This window comes from Leopardus geoffroyi, chromosome C2 (genome assembly GCF_018350155.1).
Source record: "Leopardus geoffroyi isolate Oge1 chromosome C2, O.geoffroyi_Oge1_pat1.0, whole genome shotgun sequence".
Taxonomy (NCBI): domain Eukaryota; kingdom Metazoa; phylum Chordata; class Mammalia; order Carnivora; family Felidae; genus Leopardus; species Leopardus geoffroyi.
The window spans coordinates 68,149,989-68,168,355 of record NC_059333.1 but is presented as its reverse complement, the minus strand read 5'-3'; the positions used below and the strand labels follow the sequence as shown (position 1 = coordinate 68,168,355).

The 18,367-nt window shown below is 37.5% G+C and overlaps 2 protein-coding genes across 5 annotated transcripts in view; both read left to right on the top strand.

Moving 5' to 3' along the window:
• Positions 1-7,109, top strand: part of KPNA1 (karyopherin subunit alpha 1) — a 70,689-nt gene extending 63,580 nt beyond the window's left edge. For all 3 annotated transcript variants that reach the window (XM_045502249.1, XM_045502247.1, XM_045502248.1), the window contains 2 exons: positions 2,848-3,026; positions 4,541-7,109. In XM_045502249.1, coding sequence (XP_045358205.1) covers positions 2,848-3,026; positions 4,541-4,728 — 367 coding nt within the window. In that variant the 3' untranslated portion in view covers positions 4,729-7,109. The remainder of the gene's footprint in view (positions 1-2,847; positions 3,027-4,540) is intronic.
• A 6,909-nt stretch (positions 7,110-14,018) lies between these two features.
• On the top strand, positions 14,019-16,521 carry WDR5B (WD repeat domain 5B). 2 transcript variants are annotated; one of them, XM_045502250.1, is made up of 2 exons: positions 14,019-14,122; positions 14,537-16,521. In XM_045502250.1, exon 2 carries the CDS (start codon positions 14,606-14,608, stop codon positions 15,593-15,595), a length of 990 nt encoding a protein of 329 aa, XP_045358206.1. In that variant the 5' UTR covers positions 14,019-14,122; positions 14,537-14,605; the 3' UTR covers positions 15,596-16,521. The 2 variants fall into 2 exon arrangements, with proteins under 2 accessions (XP_045358206.1, XP_045358207.1); XM_045502251.1 differs by having other exon boundaries at positions 14,035-14,205.
• Positions 16,522-18,367: the final 1,846 nt, after the last annotated feature.

Here is an 18,367-nt window from a genome sequence, read left to right as displayed (position 1 = left end):
ATTTTGCTCTATTAGAGAAGAGTAAAAAAGGCTACTATTCCTCTTTAAAATTCAGCATAGTTATTTAATATTAATGGAGTTCATTATCAATCTCCTAGCAGTTTCTTCTTAAACAGATGAAGTTAGTTGAAAAATTATTACAAAAATATTACAGTCCAAATTACAGAAAATAAACGAATAAAAGACATCTGGGTGGTTTTTGCTTATTCTTACTGAGTAGACAAGATTTAGATGCAAGAAACAATTAGAGTAACTTGGAAATAATCCATAATTTTAGGTTAATATAATCAAATGCTAAATGTGCCTTGGTTCTTAAGGGATAAAGACTATCCCTTAAGAGGATATCCCTTTATGAGGGATAAAGAATATGGCCTTAAATTAGAGAACGTTTCATGAAAGAGAAGAAACTCGCCATTTGGGTAGAGATTTGGTTATTTTGGAGGAGAGAGAATAGCAGGGGGAGTGTGAGGGAATGTGCACAGATAATGTTATTGGAAGAGGCAAATCAATATTGCTATAGTTTATTCTTCTGCAAGATGAGGAACTGATGGACTTTGGAAACTGGGATGAAGGCCTTAGTATATTGGGAAGACTCTGAGTGTCTTTAGTGTTAAGAGTAATACAAAGAACATAGTATTTTGAGCAGAGCAAAGAGCAGTTGGATGTTCTTAACATCTTCATTAGTGTAGTTAGTGTATAGTGATGGCCAGGATTAAAATAATACTTATAGTAGGAGTTACAGATCTTGATACTGGAAAGAAGGATCTGTAGGACTTGTTGGCAGGCTATAAGCAAGGAAAGGGAAGAGTCAAAGATAAATGGGGAAAATGGTAGGTGGGTGCCCCTTTCATAAAAATTAGGACACAGAAGAAGCAACAGTGGTATATAATAGGTTAATATAATAGTGATTAATCTCTGTGTACTTTTTCTGTATGTTTTTCTGTGTTTTCTAAATTTGTAACTAACATAATCACAAAAGAAGCTTGCTTTTTGTTTTTTAAGAAAAACAATGAGAATGATACAGATACGTTAAAGGAATGGTTGACAGGTTTTGGTGACTCAAAACTATGGTGTAAAGGAAGGAGAAATGATCAGAAATAGCTTTAAGCCTGATTTCTGTTAATAAGATATATAGCCTTTAATTGTCAGTAAGCATTTAAATAAAGTTAGACATTATTATTAAATTCATTCCTGAGTAGGGGCGCCTGGGTGGCGCAGTCGGTTAAGCGTCCGACTTCAGCCAGGTCACGATCTCGCGGTCCGTGAGTTCGAGCCCCGCGTCAGGCTCTGGGCTGATGGCTCAGAGCCTGGAGCCTGTTTCTGATTCTGTGTCTCCCTCTCTCTCTGCCCCTCCCCCGTTCATGCTCTGTCTCTCTCTCTGTCCCAAAAATAAATAAACATTGAAAAAAAAAAAAATTTTAAAAAAAAAATTCATTCCTGAGTAAATAATAAAGCTAAATATGGTATGAACTTACTTAAAAAAATTAAGACTTTTTAAAGGAACATTTTTAGTTTTACAGAATTGAGATGATAGTACAGAGTTCCTATATACTTCCCTCCCCTGCAGTGTCTTCTATTAACCTCTCACATTTAGTGGAGCTACATTTGTTAATGAACCAATACGGATACATTAACTAAAGTTCATAGTTTATATTAAGAATCACTTTTTGTGTTGTACAGTTCTATAGGTTTTGGTGAATACATGTCCTCTTTCTGCCATTGTAGTGTCATACAGTGTCACACTGCCCTAAAAATCCCCTCTGCTTCACCTATCGTCACTACTCCTTTACCCTCACCCCTCAAATCCCTGGCAACCACTATACTTTTTTATTGTCTTTGTAAAAGTTTTGTCTTTTCCAGAATCTCATATATTTGGAATCAAATAGTGTGGAATCTTTTCAGACTGGCTTCTTTCCCTTAGCATATCTAAGTTTCCTTCATGTCTTTTCATGACTTGATAATTTCTTTTTATGACTAATATTTCATGTCTGGATATACTACAGTTTATCCATTTGCCTATTGAAGTATATCTTGGTTGCTTCTAGGTTTTGGCAGTTGTGAATAAAACTGCTGTAAACATTTGTTTACAGGTTTTTGTGTGGACCTCAGTTTTCATCTCAATTGGGTGAATGTCCAGAGTATAATTACTGGATTGTATGAAAAGCTTAGTAAAAAACCACCAAGCTGTCTTCCAAAGTGATTATCCTATGTTGCATTCCCGCCAGCAAAAAAAAAAAAAGAGTTCCTGTTGCCCCACATTGTTGTTAGCATTTGGTATTGTCAAGCATTTTGGATTTTAGCCATTTTAATAGGTGTGGCATCATTGTTTTAATTTGCAGTCCTCTAATGACATGATAATGATGTTGAACATCTTTTCATATCTTACTTGCCATCAGTATATTTTTGGTGAGATGTGTGTTCAGGTCTTTTGCTGATTTTTAAATTCAGTTACTTGTTTTCTTGGAGTTTCAAGAGTTCTTTATACAAAACAGAACTGGCCTGTTGGGCCCATGGTGGCTTTAGCACCTGTTTCAGAGGTGTGATTATCTACAGGAACAAAAATGAAATCAGTCAAAACTATACTATTTTGACAAATTGCTCCTATTCAAAGAAAGAGGGTGTTCTAGTTTCTTGGAGTCCAATAATTGTGGAGGGGAAAAAGTGGAGATGGTGCTTGAGAACTAGTTTTCATTTATTTGTAGCTTCATTTGTGATAAAGTGTAGCTTGGGTGGTTGAATGGGTGTGCCTGTTTTTATTTCTACAGTTGAGAATGACCCACTTATTTCATGAAAGCTTTATGAAATTGAAAGCCTTGTTTGACTAAATTGTTCTTTGTATTAATTTAGGTACCTCGTAGAACTTGGTTGTATCAAACCACTTTGTGATCTCCTCACAGTCATGGACTCTAAGATTGTACAGGTTGCCCTAAATGGCTTGGAAAATATCCTGAGGCTTGGAGAACAAGAAGCCAAAAGGAATGGCACTGGCATTAACCCTTACTGTGCTTTGATTGAAGAAGCCTATGGTAAGATAGAGTGTTTTAAAATGTCCTGAAATTGTTTTTCTTCTTGCATTTCTGGCTTGTCCACATCTGTTCATGACAGCAGACTCCTCTGAAAAATTTGTTCTCTTATGAATAATGTTTAGTATGTAGAATTGGAAAAGAATATGCATTAAGTGCGAAGAGAAGTGAGTATCCTTCATAATTTAGCCATTTAACACTGGGCTCTAAGTATCTTCCCAGGTCCCGGGCTCTGCTTGCCCTTGGTACTCTTTCTTACTGAGAGAAAATAAGAAAATTTCTTACTCTTCCATCTGAACCTTTAAGAACATCCATATCTACTGTAGATGATGTACTGTAGATGATGCCTGACTCTATTCCAAGATTTACAGTTCTAATTTTGAATTGCATCTCTCAGTTCCTGTGTTTAAAAAAATTTTTTTTGATATGAAATTTGTCAAATTGGTTCCCATACAACACCCAGTGCTCATTGCAACAGGTTCCTGTGTTCTTAAAGTGTTCCTGACTCTAAAGGCTTCTGAGTTTGATCTTAAAGAGTCACTGCCTTTTGGCTTCTTCATTCTTCCAGTCTCTCAGTCTTAACTATTAATCATTGGTTTAGCAATGTACATTAACCTTTTAGTTCCCTAAGTGATTTTAATGTATAGCTGGGATTGAAAACCACTACTCCAGGGTTTGCTTATTCTTACGATTGGAATTAGGGATCACAGGTTATGTTCATCTTCAAGTTTATCAAATAATGCAGAATTGTTTTCAAAATGATTTTTAACAATTTACCATAAAAAATACTGCTTATAAAAGCTATAGCCACTTAGTGTAAGACATTTTGAAATATATAAAAAAGAAAAATTTTCCTCTACCTGGAGATCTTTCTCCATGGAGATAACGATTAATATTTTGATGTATATATTTTTAACATGGGTATGTATATGTTTTTTTTTCCTTTGAGCAGTGTTACCTTTTATTTCCAGTATTGCTGTAGTGGTTAGGTTGCTTATGCCTGCAAGTAAAAGAAAGCTTAGCTCAGATGGGCTTGAACTTAGTAATGGGAATGTGTGGGTAACTGTTCTAGTTGGACTTACTAGTTTAAGCAGTAGGAATTGATTCTGGTTATTTTAAGGTATTATACATTTGTTGACATATAGGATAGCTCAGAACTTAGAATCAGAGCCAAATAATTAGGCCATAGTTACAGTTCATTTGGAACACTTCTGCTACTGGCCTTAGACACTGGATGATATGGTGACTGTTAGGGAAATCACTGCTTCTGGGGACTGGTTGTTGCTTGCATGTGTGTTTAAGGTGTCAGTTTGTAATACTAGCATTCAGATGTAATCCCAGTGATACTTTATATGCTGTTACAAAATACTAAAGAGGTAGAAGTAGAGAAGAGAATCTTCCTTTAAAGAAAGGAGACTCGGCAAAATATAGTGTCATTGGGGTTTCCAATACATATATACAAAGAACATATATGTATACATACACACAAAGAGATTTTTCTTTCTTCTTCATTCTAGGTCTGGATAAAATTGAGTTCTTACAGAGTCATGAAAACCAGGAGATCTACCAGAAGGCCTTTGATCTTATTGAGCATTACTTCGGGACCGAGGATGAGGACAGCAGCATTGCACCCCAGGTTGACCTTAGCCAGCAGCAGTACATCTTCCAGCAGTGTGAGGCTCCTATGGAAGGTTTCCAGCTTTGAAGCAATACTCTGCTTTCATGTTCCTGTGTCAGACCAGGCTACCCAGTCAAGTCCTCTTGTGGAGCCCACAGTCCTCATGGAGCTAACTTCTCAAATGTTTTCCATAATACTGTTTGCGCTCATTTGCTTGCCTTGCGCACCTGCTCTCTTACACACATCTGGAAAACCTCTGGCTCTCTGTGGTGGAATACCCTTCTAATAAAAAGGGTAACCAGAACGGCCCACTCTCTTATGGAAAATCCCTAGGCTTTGGAGATCTGCACTTAAATATTATAAGAGTCATGGGAATATACACATATTAATGTGGCTCCCTTTCTTTGTGGGGGAAAAAGAGGACTCCTCCTCATTCCCTTTAAAGTGGGGAAAAACACTGATATTAAAAGATGAGACTAAATCTTTATCTTGAATTTCACACAACTACTTGCAACAAGGGAGATGTTTAGACCTGTTGTGTACACTTCAGAGTACTTTTCATGAGTTCTTCCACAGTGAACCCTTGGATTACCTGGTGGCTTTTCTAGCCAAATTTGCATTAATCCTTACTGAGACTGGATGGTTTTCTTTCCTCTATTGGCGCCATTCTTCACAGATATTAAACCATCCGCTCCCTCACCTTCAGCCTTCAGTGAATGTGCTTTCTAGTTGTCAGGAATGCTGAAGAATTTAACACTTTGACTCTTAAATGTGATACTGGTTTGAAGATTCCCTTAGAGCAGAAAGGAGAGGGCCACATATTAATTTGTATGGCTATCGCTTCTCTTTGGACTTAAGTGTCTTAGGATTTGGAAGTGGTTCAATTCTAATGCTGGTATGAAGATCTAGAATCCTTAGTAACCGAAACAATATCCTATCATTCAATAAAATAAAAAACAAAAAAAATCCCTCCAGTTTTCCCAAACTCAACCAGTGTGACTAGAGGCTGTGTTTCTGCATTAAAACAAATGTTTCAGGCTTTGTGGTCCTGATGAAGGTCCTCATTAAATTGGAAGTTCACCTTAGGTGCTTTTCCTCTCTGTGACTGGCAGATAACACATAATTTTTTTTTAAAGGTAACCTAGGGAAATTTTTTTCTTAGGTGCAGCTTGATTCTAACGTATTCATGCTGCATTATATGATCCCTTTAATGTAGCATCCTTATCTTAAATAACCACCTTCTCAACATGACTTCTTCAACACAAATAAGGGCAGTGACCTTTTTTTTTTTTTTTTTTAATAACCTCATTGTTCCCTATTCATTTCATCTCCTACTAGTACTGCCCAGTCAAGTCCCCCCATAAAATAAAAAGTTTTTCTACCTTCTGGCTCATTTAATGATAACTGCAATGTACCTGCAACTGGCGCTTCCAGTACTGTCTTCAGTGATCCACATTTGTGCTTGGACTGGAATGAAAAAATAAGCTTAATTGCCAAGAGAACTGCAACTGAGTTCAATACGACTTCTTGGTGCTAGATGGCCATCTTGACTCAATGTTTGGACACACTATCAGGAGAAGATTTTTTTGTTACGCTGTTCAAAATGAATTCTGAAGGAAAAGTCTCTCACTTCCGTTTCAGAGACTACCCTTTTAAACCTCTTTAATCTTATCCTCTTCTAGAATTCATTATAACCCCAAAATGTAACTATTTGGAAGTTCCCCTGACAGGCTATTCTACATCTCTGGTAAATCCTGCTGAACATTAGGGATATTCAGAGCTTTCATACCTCATCATGTTGTTATTTAAGCAGCCAACTTATGTGACCTGATTTAAACTTTAAAAAATACACTTCAAAGTAGAAAGATACAAAGACAAAAGGACATTTATCAGCCAAGCGTGTGACGCATTCTTCACATCTAGTCTGTAGTTGTGTCTGTGCTCTGGATGGATACCGTCTGATGTCTGTTACTGATGGAACAGCCACTGCAAAACTAGTCAATTCCCATCTATAACTTACTTTTTCTAGTGCTGCTTTGTGCTGAAAGGACATTTTAGTTTACTGCACTTGACCTGTAAAAGACTTTGATTCTTTGTAATTTTAGGGACAAATTAGGTGGTTAATTTAAAGAAAAACTTTCAATTTTGCCTTTACATCACATTAAAATATAACTTCTTTCAGAAGGGTAATAGAAGCACTGATTCATAGTAAAAATCTTGTTTTTAGCTTTGACTTTTTTTGTGGCTGAGTTTTTTAAACTGTACATCACTGGTAACATGTCATTTCTCTAGGATGTTTTAAATCATATACCTTCTGTTGGATAATTTAAAAATTCTCATTTTGATATTGGATGGAAAAAAGATAAAGCACACAAAATTGTTTCCCCAGATTAGTAAGAACAGCATCCATTGGGAGTTTTTGCCATTGCAGGTGTCTTCAGTGAATGAATTAAAGTCCATTTAACTACTGTGGTCTATTTTCTGTCTAAAATAGGAATTTATCTTGCTCCTGTCTTAGAAGTTCATGAGCCATGAGATACGAGCTAAATTTTTTTGCAGTAAAATGGTTTTTTAATATAAAATTGGAATTAACTAAAAGGTAAATCCCAGCATAACTGTTGGAATTGGTAAAGTGGCAGCCTTTCTGGTTATAGAAATGAGACTTTAGGAGGTAACTAAGAACTAATTTTAGTTCTCTGCCTGGCAGATTCTATTACTTTGAATTTATTGAAATGTTACTATCATTAAGATGTTACTCATTATAAAAGCATGTTAATTTCAACATAGGAAAACTCTTCTGCAATATTATATACTGATCAGGGGAGAAGTGGCTTGGTTATTCTCCCCTTCCTTTTTTTTTCTCCCTCCAAACTTTCAAAGTATATTCTTTGAAATGAAAGGTGGGGGGGAAAAGCGTTGAAAGCATTTGGAATATAAAGGTACCCTGTATTTGAAGGACCAGATTAGATTGAGAAAAACCAGGAAAGGTTTTAAGATGATAGGTATGAAAAACAGATGGAGAGAGTTTTCTATGGAATACTTTAATTCATGTTCTTGTCACTAAGTAGGACTCTTAACCTTTGTCAGTTGTGCTGTTTTGAAAACTATTGCCCTAGGATTCCATCTGCCAGATAAAGCTAAATGGGCTCTGGGTCGTTTTTCATATTGTCACAAATATAAACAATGACAATTACCCCATAATAAATCTTAATTATTATTCAAAACTGTTGCTGATTTGCCTGAGAAAAAAAATGTAGTATATTTTATACACCAGACTTTGTCAACTAAATCCTGTTGTACATGGCCGCTCACAGGCAACCTTGAATTTACTTCTCTAGTGCTAAACATTTCAGTTACTTAAAATCCCCTAGCTTGTGGTTGCATTATGAAAGGGTTTTCCTCAGGTTGAAAATTTTTTCTTTCTTGCTGATTAGTTTTGTGGACATTTCTGTATCAATAGGCAAGTCATTGCTTATTGATATTTTAGGGCTTTGGGCTTTTTATATATACTGGAAATCCTGATGTCTAAGGATGTTTTTCACTTAAGGAAAAGGATCCACTTTTAGAAAGGGGCATTGTTTGCTTTTCATATTTATATCCTGTTTTCTACCTCCTACATTCCAAAATTTGCTCATTTGCAGAGATACACATACCTATATATGAAGTCTCCAATCTGAATTTTTTGCCATCTGAAGTTAACAGTCACTTTTCTTCTGTTGTTAGGTGAGCAGAGTAAATACATATCTGCCTAGTTGGGAAATATTTTGGCTACCTTTCTCTATCATCAAAAGTTAAAGTTATCAGGATACCTGGCTGGCTCATAGAGCATTTGACTCTTGATCTGAGGGTCATGAATTCAAGCCCTACACTGGGCAAGGAGCCTACTTGAAAAGAAAAGAAAAAAAGTTAAAGTTACCTTACTTAAAAATATTTTAAAAATTAAAAAGAATTAAATATTTGTTTCCTTATGGGGCGCTTGGCTGGCTCAGTTTGTCGAGCATGTGATTCTTGATCTCAGAGTCATGAGTTCAAGCCCCACACTGGGAGTAGAGATTACTTAAAAAAAAGTTCTGTATTTAAGTTAAAGTAATTGAAGGCCAGATGTGGCACCAGTGCAGTAAGTCTGCTCAAATATTCAAATATTTGAGAGTATTCAAATGCTCAAATATTTAAGAGTATTCAAATAACATGGCTTTATTATCAGAAAAGGATAGGTAATAATAGTGGGTACCAGGACATCACAAGAATGTGTGATAAAGTAAAGCAAATATTGTATGCTAATTTAAAACTACCAAATTCCTACTAGGTATAAAATGCATTTGGAAGTTTGGGGCAAGAAGAAAAGATTAAGGGTAGAAAAAGAAGTCCCAGTCTGTTTTCCCGTAAGTCAAAAAGGCAACTAGACTTTGAGCCTCTGCTGTGTGCCAGGTGCCTGTGTAAGGGCTTCTGTTTTTTCTCTTTCATCCTACAATTGCTCTTTGAGGTGGATAACTGTCACTAGGACAGAGGTGAGAGAATCAAGACTTAGGAGAATTTACTTTGCCCCAAGGTCACCACTCATAGACACTGTCCAGTGGTGGGATAGAGCCCTGCAGGTTGTGTCTGGAAGAAAGTAGCAGGCATGGTAGAGGTGTTCTGTACCAGGAACTCTCAGAACTGGACTTAACAGCCACAGCTGGACCAGCTTTTTGTTGGACCATTCTTTCTGACTCTGTCATCAGCACCCTTAAAAGAACTAAATCAGGTATGAAGTTGCTTTTAGGTTGCGTATTGGTAATGTAGACCCTCTCAGCCCAAACTTCTTTCCCCTTCTGTGGTGCTAAAATTCTGTATATGACCTGACAAAACAACAGAAGTTAAAATATATATGCAAGTGATTGATTTTGAGTTTAATAGCATAATGGGTAAACTTAGAAACATGTTTCCATTGGACAAACTCAATTGTAGAAGGTATTGATTGACACAGAGAAGGAAAGGCTTTGGAATGAAGAAGTCTGCCTTAGAAAGCAGTGCCATCCATGGACATTAATTTAACACAGCTGACTTCCTAAAGGAGTATCATCCCGAGGAGTATCTAAAGTTAGATCACCTTTTAATGTATGTTGTTGAGTATGTTCTTACTTCATCATTATGACCACTCTATGTTGTTTTTCAAAGTGTTCTTACACTTTGATTCGGAATGGATCTGATGATTCTTTGTACTTGAATGTGGTCTGTCAGGCCATGGGTGAGTGCCTTGCACATAGTAGACTATTCAATAAATACTAAATGACTGAAGGAATATGGATCTATGTGATATTAGTAAAGAGTACGGTTACAAAAGAAAACTCAAAGGAATTTTATGCTGCTGTGTGAAACTAGGAATTAACTCTTAGACTTAGTGTCTCAACATGTGTTTTATATGTGGTTTACCTTTCAGGAGGACATAATTTGACATGAAGTTTACAAAAGTAGACATTGTCACAGCAGTTCATTATATAAAAACAGACCTATGCCTTCTGAGAAAAGTTATGGGTGTATTTTACAGGATAACTAATATATATATGTATATATACATATATATCAACCCTGTTTGTATATACCAAAAATGGCTTATCAGTCTCTTCTGATATAGTCTAAGGTTAAGAAAAAAAAAACAAAAAACTTTTTTCCAGTTACATCCAACTTACGTGGAAGCTAATGGTCGAAATAGAGATTTTTTTTTTTTTTTCATTTTTACTATTGTACGTATTGCTCAGATTGTACTGGCCAGGTATTTTTTCTGAAAACAGAATCTTAAAATATAACTAGTTCCTGCAGACTACACTGTCATCTATAGTACAAAATGACTTAGTTTACAAATTTATTAAAGCTAGGGTAGATCATCATTGCCCCTATTTCATTTGCCAATTTGAACAAGTGTTTTTCTCATTCTACAATCAATATATGGTCATTTCTGTCATCTTGAATGTTTATGCAGAGAATAAAATTACTCTCTAAATTCCTTTATACCCATTTAACCTGAAGAAGCCAGTGAAAAACCGCAATATGGATCATTGCCTTCTCTAAACCACTTGGGCCCAGCATTATTTAGAGTGATGGGTGAGGAGAACGTAGAAACCCAGAAGACCAGAGTGGTGGGTAAAGGACAGCATAAGGTTTGAGAGAGATGTGGGCAGGCTGGTGTGTAAACTACCATGTAAAGAGCGTAGAATATTCCAAGATTAAGTTGTGATTATGAGAAGAATCCTCCAGAAGTCAACAGTGATTGTGGTTTAGGGATAGACCCAGTTTTTAGATTAACACCAGTTGAGGATTTTGGTGCCCCCTTTCACTTTAAAAAAGGTCTCTGTTTAGATAAATTTTAGGCCACTCCATATTTAGCCCAACTATTTGTATATATTTAAATTGCTGGTGGTCTTAAAAAGTGTACAGAGTTCTTGATTTTTGAGGACGATTTGGTTAATTGGAGCTGGCGTGAAGGGAGTCAGTCAAGACATTCCTTAATATAGGAATCACTCCCAGTCCTGACACAGAACTCAAAAAACAGTATTTTAATTAAAAAATGACCTATTTGTGGCATTTCTATTTAGAATATCTGCAAACTTTACTGAGGGGCAAGGGAAATAAACCTTTAAACCATTGAGTTCTAAAACTTTTATGGAAATCTAAAGAAATCGAATTGATTTCTACAGAGAGGGAAAATTCCAAATTACCTGAAGAAGATTAAGGGCAGCAAAAATAGAAATTATGAAAAACAGACTGTGTGAGGAACTTTGCTTGAGAGCAGCAAATACAAAGCTCTAATTACAGTTTCTGCCCCTTTGGATTTACCTGTATCAGTATTCTCTACTCCTACAAACTCCACACTCTGATGCTGCCCTCCTCCCAAACTATGAAATTCTTAGGCCTAATTCATAAAGGACTACGATATCAGGACTACATGTTAATATTAGAACATGACTAATAAAAAGGTTTAACTAGTTACAGTCCTAGCTTTAATTTTCTTTACACAAGTTCCTGATGTTATTTGTAAACAAAAAATTCCAGGCATCAAGAAATGATTTTAATTGTGGAAATTTCTTCAAATTCTGAGAAAATATTAAAAATTATTTCCGGATATTCCTACCAACACATTCTTTTAAATTTTTTTAAACTCTACCCCTAGGGGCGCCTGGGTGGCTCAGTCGGTTAAGCATCCGACTTTGGCTCAGGTCATGATCTCGCGGTCCGTGAGTTCGAGCCCCGCGTCAGGCCCTGTGCTGACAGCTCGGAGCCTGGAGCCTGTTTCAGATTCTGTGTCTCCCTCTCTCTGCCCCTACCCTGTTCATGCTCTGTCTCTCTCTGTCTCAAAAATAAATAAACATTAAAAAAAAAAAAATTTAAACTCTACCCCTAACCTAGGGCTTGAACTCACTGCCCTGAGATCAAGAGTGGCATGCTCTACTCAGTGAGCCAGCCAAGTTCCCCCCATCCCCCTCATTGTTATTTCTAGTGGGTTATTAAAATCTACTCCAGCACCAACAACCCATCCTAGCCCTCATGTCATAGATTTACTTGTCTAATTTTCACTTTCTTTACTCTCCTAGTGCATAGAACAGTTATTGGAAAAATAAGAATTTCAATTCTTTGGAACAAAGCCTACAGTTTGTTCTCTATAGCGCTTTTAAATTTTTTGATGAGTCAATAAAAATGAAAAGTCTCAACAGATGCAGAACTTGAGTGGTTCTAAGCTTCCAGTAAAAATCACACTAATCCAGGCTAATAGGAAAGGAAAGGGAAGAGGAAGAGTTTAATCACAACTGAACTTTAAGATATTATATAAAAAGGGAACACAAGTTCTCTTTTTAAGATGTTATGAAGAGGAAGGTCCACATTAATAAATAGCTAGGAAGAATCCTAATTTAATGTAATAAATAGATGTTCCAATTCACTTAAGATGGTCCTAGTCCCAGCACCTTGTTATCCTTATACAATTAACCTGCGCAAGCTAAGACTAAAGTTTTTGTTCAATTCCTGTCCAAATTCCAAACTAAGTCGTAGGGTCTTAAAGTAATGAGGTTTTTACTATGTTCGATTATTATACGTGATCTTATTATGTCATTGTGCCTTAAAGGCTAGACTTTCAATGATCCCTAATACAAGATAGAAGCTGTTTGCAAATGCCTAACTGTTGACTGACAAAAACATCATTAAGACATACTTGCGCCTCGGGGCGCCTGCCTAAGTTGGTAGAGCAAGCCACTCTTGACCTCCCCTGTCTCCAATTCAAGGTTCAAGCCTAACGATGGGCGTAGAGTTTGCTTTAAAAAAAAAAAAAAAAAAAAAAAAGATAACTTGCCTCTAGACTTCAGCTTTCCCAGAGGGAAAACCTTGTAAAGAAAACAGTGCCTCTCTTGAGCACTCTTTACTAAGAGATTACAGGTAAGTAGAAACTCAACAGGCTTCAATCTTTTGGTAAACCTTTTTTCTCTGTTTTTTTTTTTTGTAAGTATACACCCAACATGGGGCCTGAACTCAGGAACCAGAGATCAAGAGTCGCATGCCCTACTGATTGTGCCAGCCACGTATCCCAGTACACCTATTCTTGTTTAAAGATAGTAACTTAACATCTGAAACGCATATATCGTTTACATAACACTCCCACACTTTCAAGGCCATTAAACTTTTGACCCTCTAAAGCCAATTACGAGTTAACCTTATACATTTCTTAACCACGTTCTACGAATCTGTCATTTTCGGTCTCAAGCACCTGTACAGAGCTCACCTGTTTTCTTATAAAGTTTAAGGCATTAGGAAGTGCTAAAACAAACGTCTGCTCGTTCCCCCCCCGCACAATGTCATGCTAAGTACTGGCCTTTGGAGGCCCACAACATATACTCTATCCTTCCCCAAACGTTTCGGCAAAACTTTTAAACCAGCTTTATAATCTGGACATAAATTCGGCTAAGCTCCCCTTGCCTATTTTCAGCTTTACGTACACGCCACTAGGCTCTATACCACACGAGTAGAGAGGAGCAGGACCGACGCCACCCGAAAAGCAGAAACTTGGCCAGTCACCGGCGTCTGGGGGGGGGGGGGGGGTCGACGTTGGCTACGTGCCAAATGTGGGCTTAACTTTTCCGCTAAGGGAATCGGGAAATTCAGTCCTTCCTCGTGACACGGTTTCCAAAATGAAATGAATGTTGCTTGTAATATTCGCTGCTACCCACGCTAGCCAGTCAGGTCTGGGAGAAGCCCCGCTCACCTCCTCACTCGCCAAACGTAGTCAAAGTTATGCGAGTGGCAACCGCGGCGAAGAAGACCGGAAGGAAACGCCGGCGTCTCCTTTTGCGCAAGTGCAGGCAGACCTCTCCTATTGGTCACCGCGGCTGGAGATTGGTGTGCACATGCGCTCTGCTGACCTGCCAGCTGGGTGTGATTGAGGCGGCGGTGCACAACAGTGTTTATCCGCGGACTGTATAGCCAACCGTCAGGGTCGCAAGTAGTGGTGCCTACGCAGGTTTTCTTTTTACTTTCTGAAATGTCTTGTTTAAGCCGTTGATTCATTCATACTTATTTAAATACCGAAAGTCTGTCTGCCTGGTAGGCTTGCTCAGTGTTCTCAAACATTGTGGAATTGAGGGAGGGGCTGTGAAAAAGTGTGTAGATCACTCACGTCCCTCGTTGCTTTGCACGGCTTTATACGTTCGCAAAATACCCAACACTAATACCTTACTTGCTGACGACGCATAGCACTCTTTTAATAGTATTTCTCAAGTATTTGTTTACAAAGGAAGCAAGGAAAAGGGTACGTGGTCCAAGCCGTGCTGCTGTATCATTGTATATAGTAGTTTAAAGACCGTCCAGAAATTAAAATCATTAAAAGCTGGTTTATTTTTGAATCTCATATTTTTATCTTCATTTTGCTGGGCAGAAAGTCGGAATATTGGGCTGCCTCGTTCAGGGCCGGACGCTTACCCAACCTACTTGGAGCTTCAGAACCATGGCGACAAAGGAGGCAGGAGATGGTGAAGCAGAGTGGAGCCTTCCCTCAGCCAATGGGAGGAAGCAAATGTCTGAAAAACCAAACTATGCTCTTAAATTTACTCTCGTGGGACATACGGAAGCAGTATCATCAGTTAAATTTAGCCCTAATGGAGAATGGCTAGCAAGTTCTTCTGCTGATAAAGTAATTATAATTTGGGGAGCCTATGATGGAAAGTATGAGAAAACACTTTATGGTCACAGTCTGGAAATATCAGATGTTGCCTGGTCATCAGATTCCAGTTGGCTTGTTTCTGCCTCAGATGATAAAACGCTAAAGATTTGGGATGTGAGATCTGGAAAATGTCTGAAAACGCTAAAGGGGCACAGTAATTACGTTTTTTGCTGTAATTTCAACCCACCATCTAATCTCATCATTTCAGGATCTTTTGATGAGAGTGTGAAGATATGGGAGGTGAAAACAGGAAAGTGCCTCAAGACTTTGTCTGCTCATTCTGACCCAGTTTCTGCTGTTCATTTTAATCGTAGCGGGTCCTTGATAGTATCAGGTAGCTATGATGGTATCTGTAGAATTTGGGATACTGCATCAGGTCAGTGTTTAAAAACACTTATTGATGATGATAACCCTCCTGTCTCTTTTGTAACATTTTCTCCAAATGGTAAATATATTCTAATTGCAACCTTGGACAATACTCTTAAACTGTGGGATTACAGCAGAGGCAGATGCCTGAAAACGTACACTGGCCATAAGAATGAGAAATACTGCATATTTGCCAACTTTTCAGTTACTGGTGGAAAGTGGATTGTATCTGGTTCAGAAGATAATCTGGTTTACATCTGGAATCTTCAGACTAAAGAGATTGTACAGAAATTACAAGGTCATACAGATGTTGTAATCTCAGCAGCTTGTCACCCTACAGAAAACATCATTGCATCAGCAGCATTAGGAAATGACAAAACAATTAAACTGTGGATGAGTAACTACTAAACCTTTTAGAAATCAAGTAGTAGAGCCAAGCTGGAAAAAAAAAAAAGTTATTTGAAAAGATGGTTTCCCCTTCATTTTGGCATAGTTTTTTATTTCTTTTTAACATTGTCTTACAAGATTTCAGACCTATAATCTAAATTTGTAAAGCAAGACAACTGGAAAAACAAGTCTAGAACCTAGGGCTTCTGACTTTTAATCTGTTATTAATCTCTTATGTCTGTTCCTGAACAGATTCCCATTCTGTTCCTCCCAGTGAGTATTTTAGAGAATCAGTGTACTTGAGAAATATTTAGAAGTAAGGTTCACAAGATAGGATGACTATTAAGTGAGGAGAGCAAGGGAGTTTGGAATAACTCCAGTGTTTCTGATTTGGCAGATCAGATAGATGAGTAAGAGCATAAGCCTGGGATAGTGGTAGATTGGAGATGTATGATAGATGCTACTCACACACTTTAAGTGATACCCTATGTGATGGGGCATGAAATGGTTCCATGGAATCGAGTCTATAAATTGGGAAAAATAAGTCATGGTTAGGTTTGCTCTGAGAGTCTAAGAATTTTAAGTTTTTATCAAGATAAAAACTAAAAATAAACCAAAACATTATGTCATTTTACTGAAGAACCTCTCACTACTTTATGTGCCCTCGTGATTATCAAGCAAGCTAAATGTCTGAATGAGGTGAGGCTATATTCTCTTCCACTATGTGTCTGACCTACTAACTCCTACCTGTGCTTCAAACGTGGTTCAGAAATCACCACTTTGTGGACCATCACTGCCTGCCTGACTCCAATCACAGCTGACAGCTGAGTTAGGCTTTCTTGTTCCTTCCTATAGCTTCTGTTATAAAGTTCAGAATATATCTTTTACCAATTTGTATTGTAATGGTTTCACAGACCATGTTTCCAGTAAATTATGAACTCTGTCAAGTATGTTTTTATTCATTTTTGTATTCTCAGTGTTTATAAGGGACTAATGATGAATGACAATGTATTATACCACCATCACCACCACTACCACTTTATTCACTCCTTGCCTGCTTTCAACACATTTTTGGAATTAAGTCCCCATACTATTACTTTTGTTGATTAAAAGTATCTGACCATAGGCTAACATATTAACTTTAGTCAGACAGGGCTTTTAGGAAATATAAAGTGGAAAATGGTTTCTTCCCACTTTCCCTACAGAGTCATGACAAACATGGGGGGAAAATCTAGAAATTAAGCAAAAAATAATACAATAATTGAAAGTAAGAGGACAAAGCAGTCTTAATTTTTTTTTGTATTCTTTAGTATCTTGTAATAGTGCCCATTAAATCTGATTTGCCCGACAAACTGTGAGGAATGTAAGGTATTAGAGTTATTAGTAGAGTATGACTGCCAAGAAGGTATTGTGTGAGGGTACTTGGAGAATGGGGTTTAGTTAAGGACAAGTCTGAAATTCTTGGCAAGAAATTTATATTTAACCCATAAAGAAGTATTCAAAGTTACTGAATAGCAGAATGACAGAAAATGAAAAATAATCATGTGAATACTTGTTGCATGGTAACATTTGCGAGTTTTGGTTTAATGAAACTTTTATTATAGTAAATCTCCAAGGTAACACTTTAAAATATTACTTTAGAAGTTAAAAATGATATTGTTCTATGAAGAAAAATACTTATTTTTAAAATAAGTAGATTAAAATCAACTTGGTATCTAAAACATTAAGGTCAAATTATTCTAAAATAAAGTAGATCAACAGACATCATCAGATCATGAAATTATATTTGGTGCATTACATTTTACTTAGTATTTTATTAAATCAAGTTCCAATACAGCTGCATATATTACTTTCTGTTACAATCCTCTAGAGAGAACTAGCAGGTTGGGATGGCTGTGAGGACTTGTCATTCATGTCATCCATTAATACTATGAAACGTGAGAATATATGAAATACCAGCATCCATACCTAAATTTTTTTTTTTCAACGTTTATTTTTATTTTTGGGACAGAGAGAGACAGAGCATGAACGGGGGAGGGGGAGGGGCAAAGAGAGAGGGAGACACAGAATCGGAAACAGGCTCCAGGCTCTGAGCCATCAGCCCAGAGCCCGACGCGGGGCTCGAACTCACGGACCACGAGACCGTGACCTGGTTGAAGTTGGACGCTCAACCGACTGCGCCACCCAGGCGCCCCCCAGCATCCATACCTAAACATGAGACAGCTGGTATCGCAAAGTGTAAACGAAATACATCCTGGATGCACATGCTTATCTTTCAACACTAATAAATAAGAATATGCATTTGATAGATTTTCGTAATTGAGAAATTTAGTGTAAAGGCAAAAGGAAAAGGACCAATTGTGAACTCTAAGCCATGCAGCAGAAGAGGTGACTGCTGGCCCCAAAGCAACTTTATGGTGCTGGGATTTCAGAGTCCTCAGAAACTCATGACCAGACCATTCTCATCACCTTCCCAGGACCTTTTCCAAGACTGCTCTCCTACAAGCCTCTGTCAACATGCCTGAAGATGGCAGAGTGTGATCTAGCTGCTTCCCACGGCTCTCAGAAGCACCATGATATTTGGGGAGGTTAGCTCTCCAAGATGCCCCTGGGCAGTACACTGAGCCTGGCTTTCCTTATCCCTCTGGAAATGAGTACACATGAGCGAGAAATACAGAACTAGAAGCCATTTTGGCTTCTGTAGATAAATCACTTTCATAATGAAAATTAAAGTAAGATATGGCATCTCTCTAAAGAAGAGTTAATATTAAAGTTTAAATAACTTGCCCGATT

Excerpts from the sequence above, each read along its gene's own strand:
- WDR5B (XM_045502250.1), top strand. The coding sequence starts at position 14,606 with ATGGCGACAAAGGAGGCAGGAGATGGTGAAGCAGAGTGGAGCCTTCCC.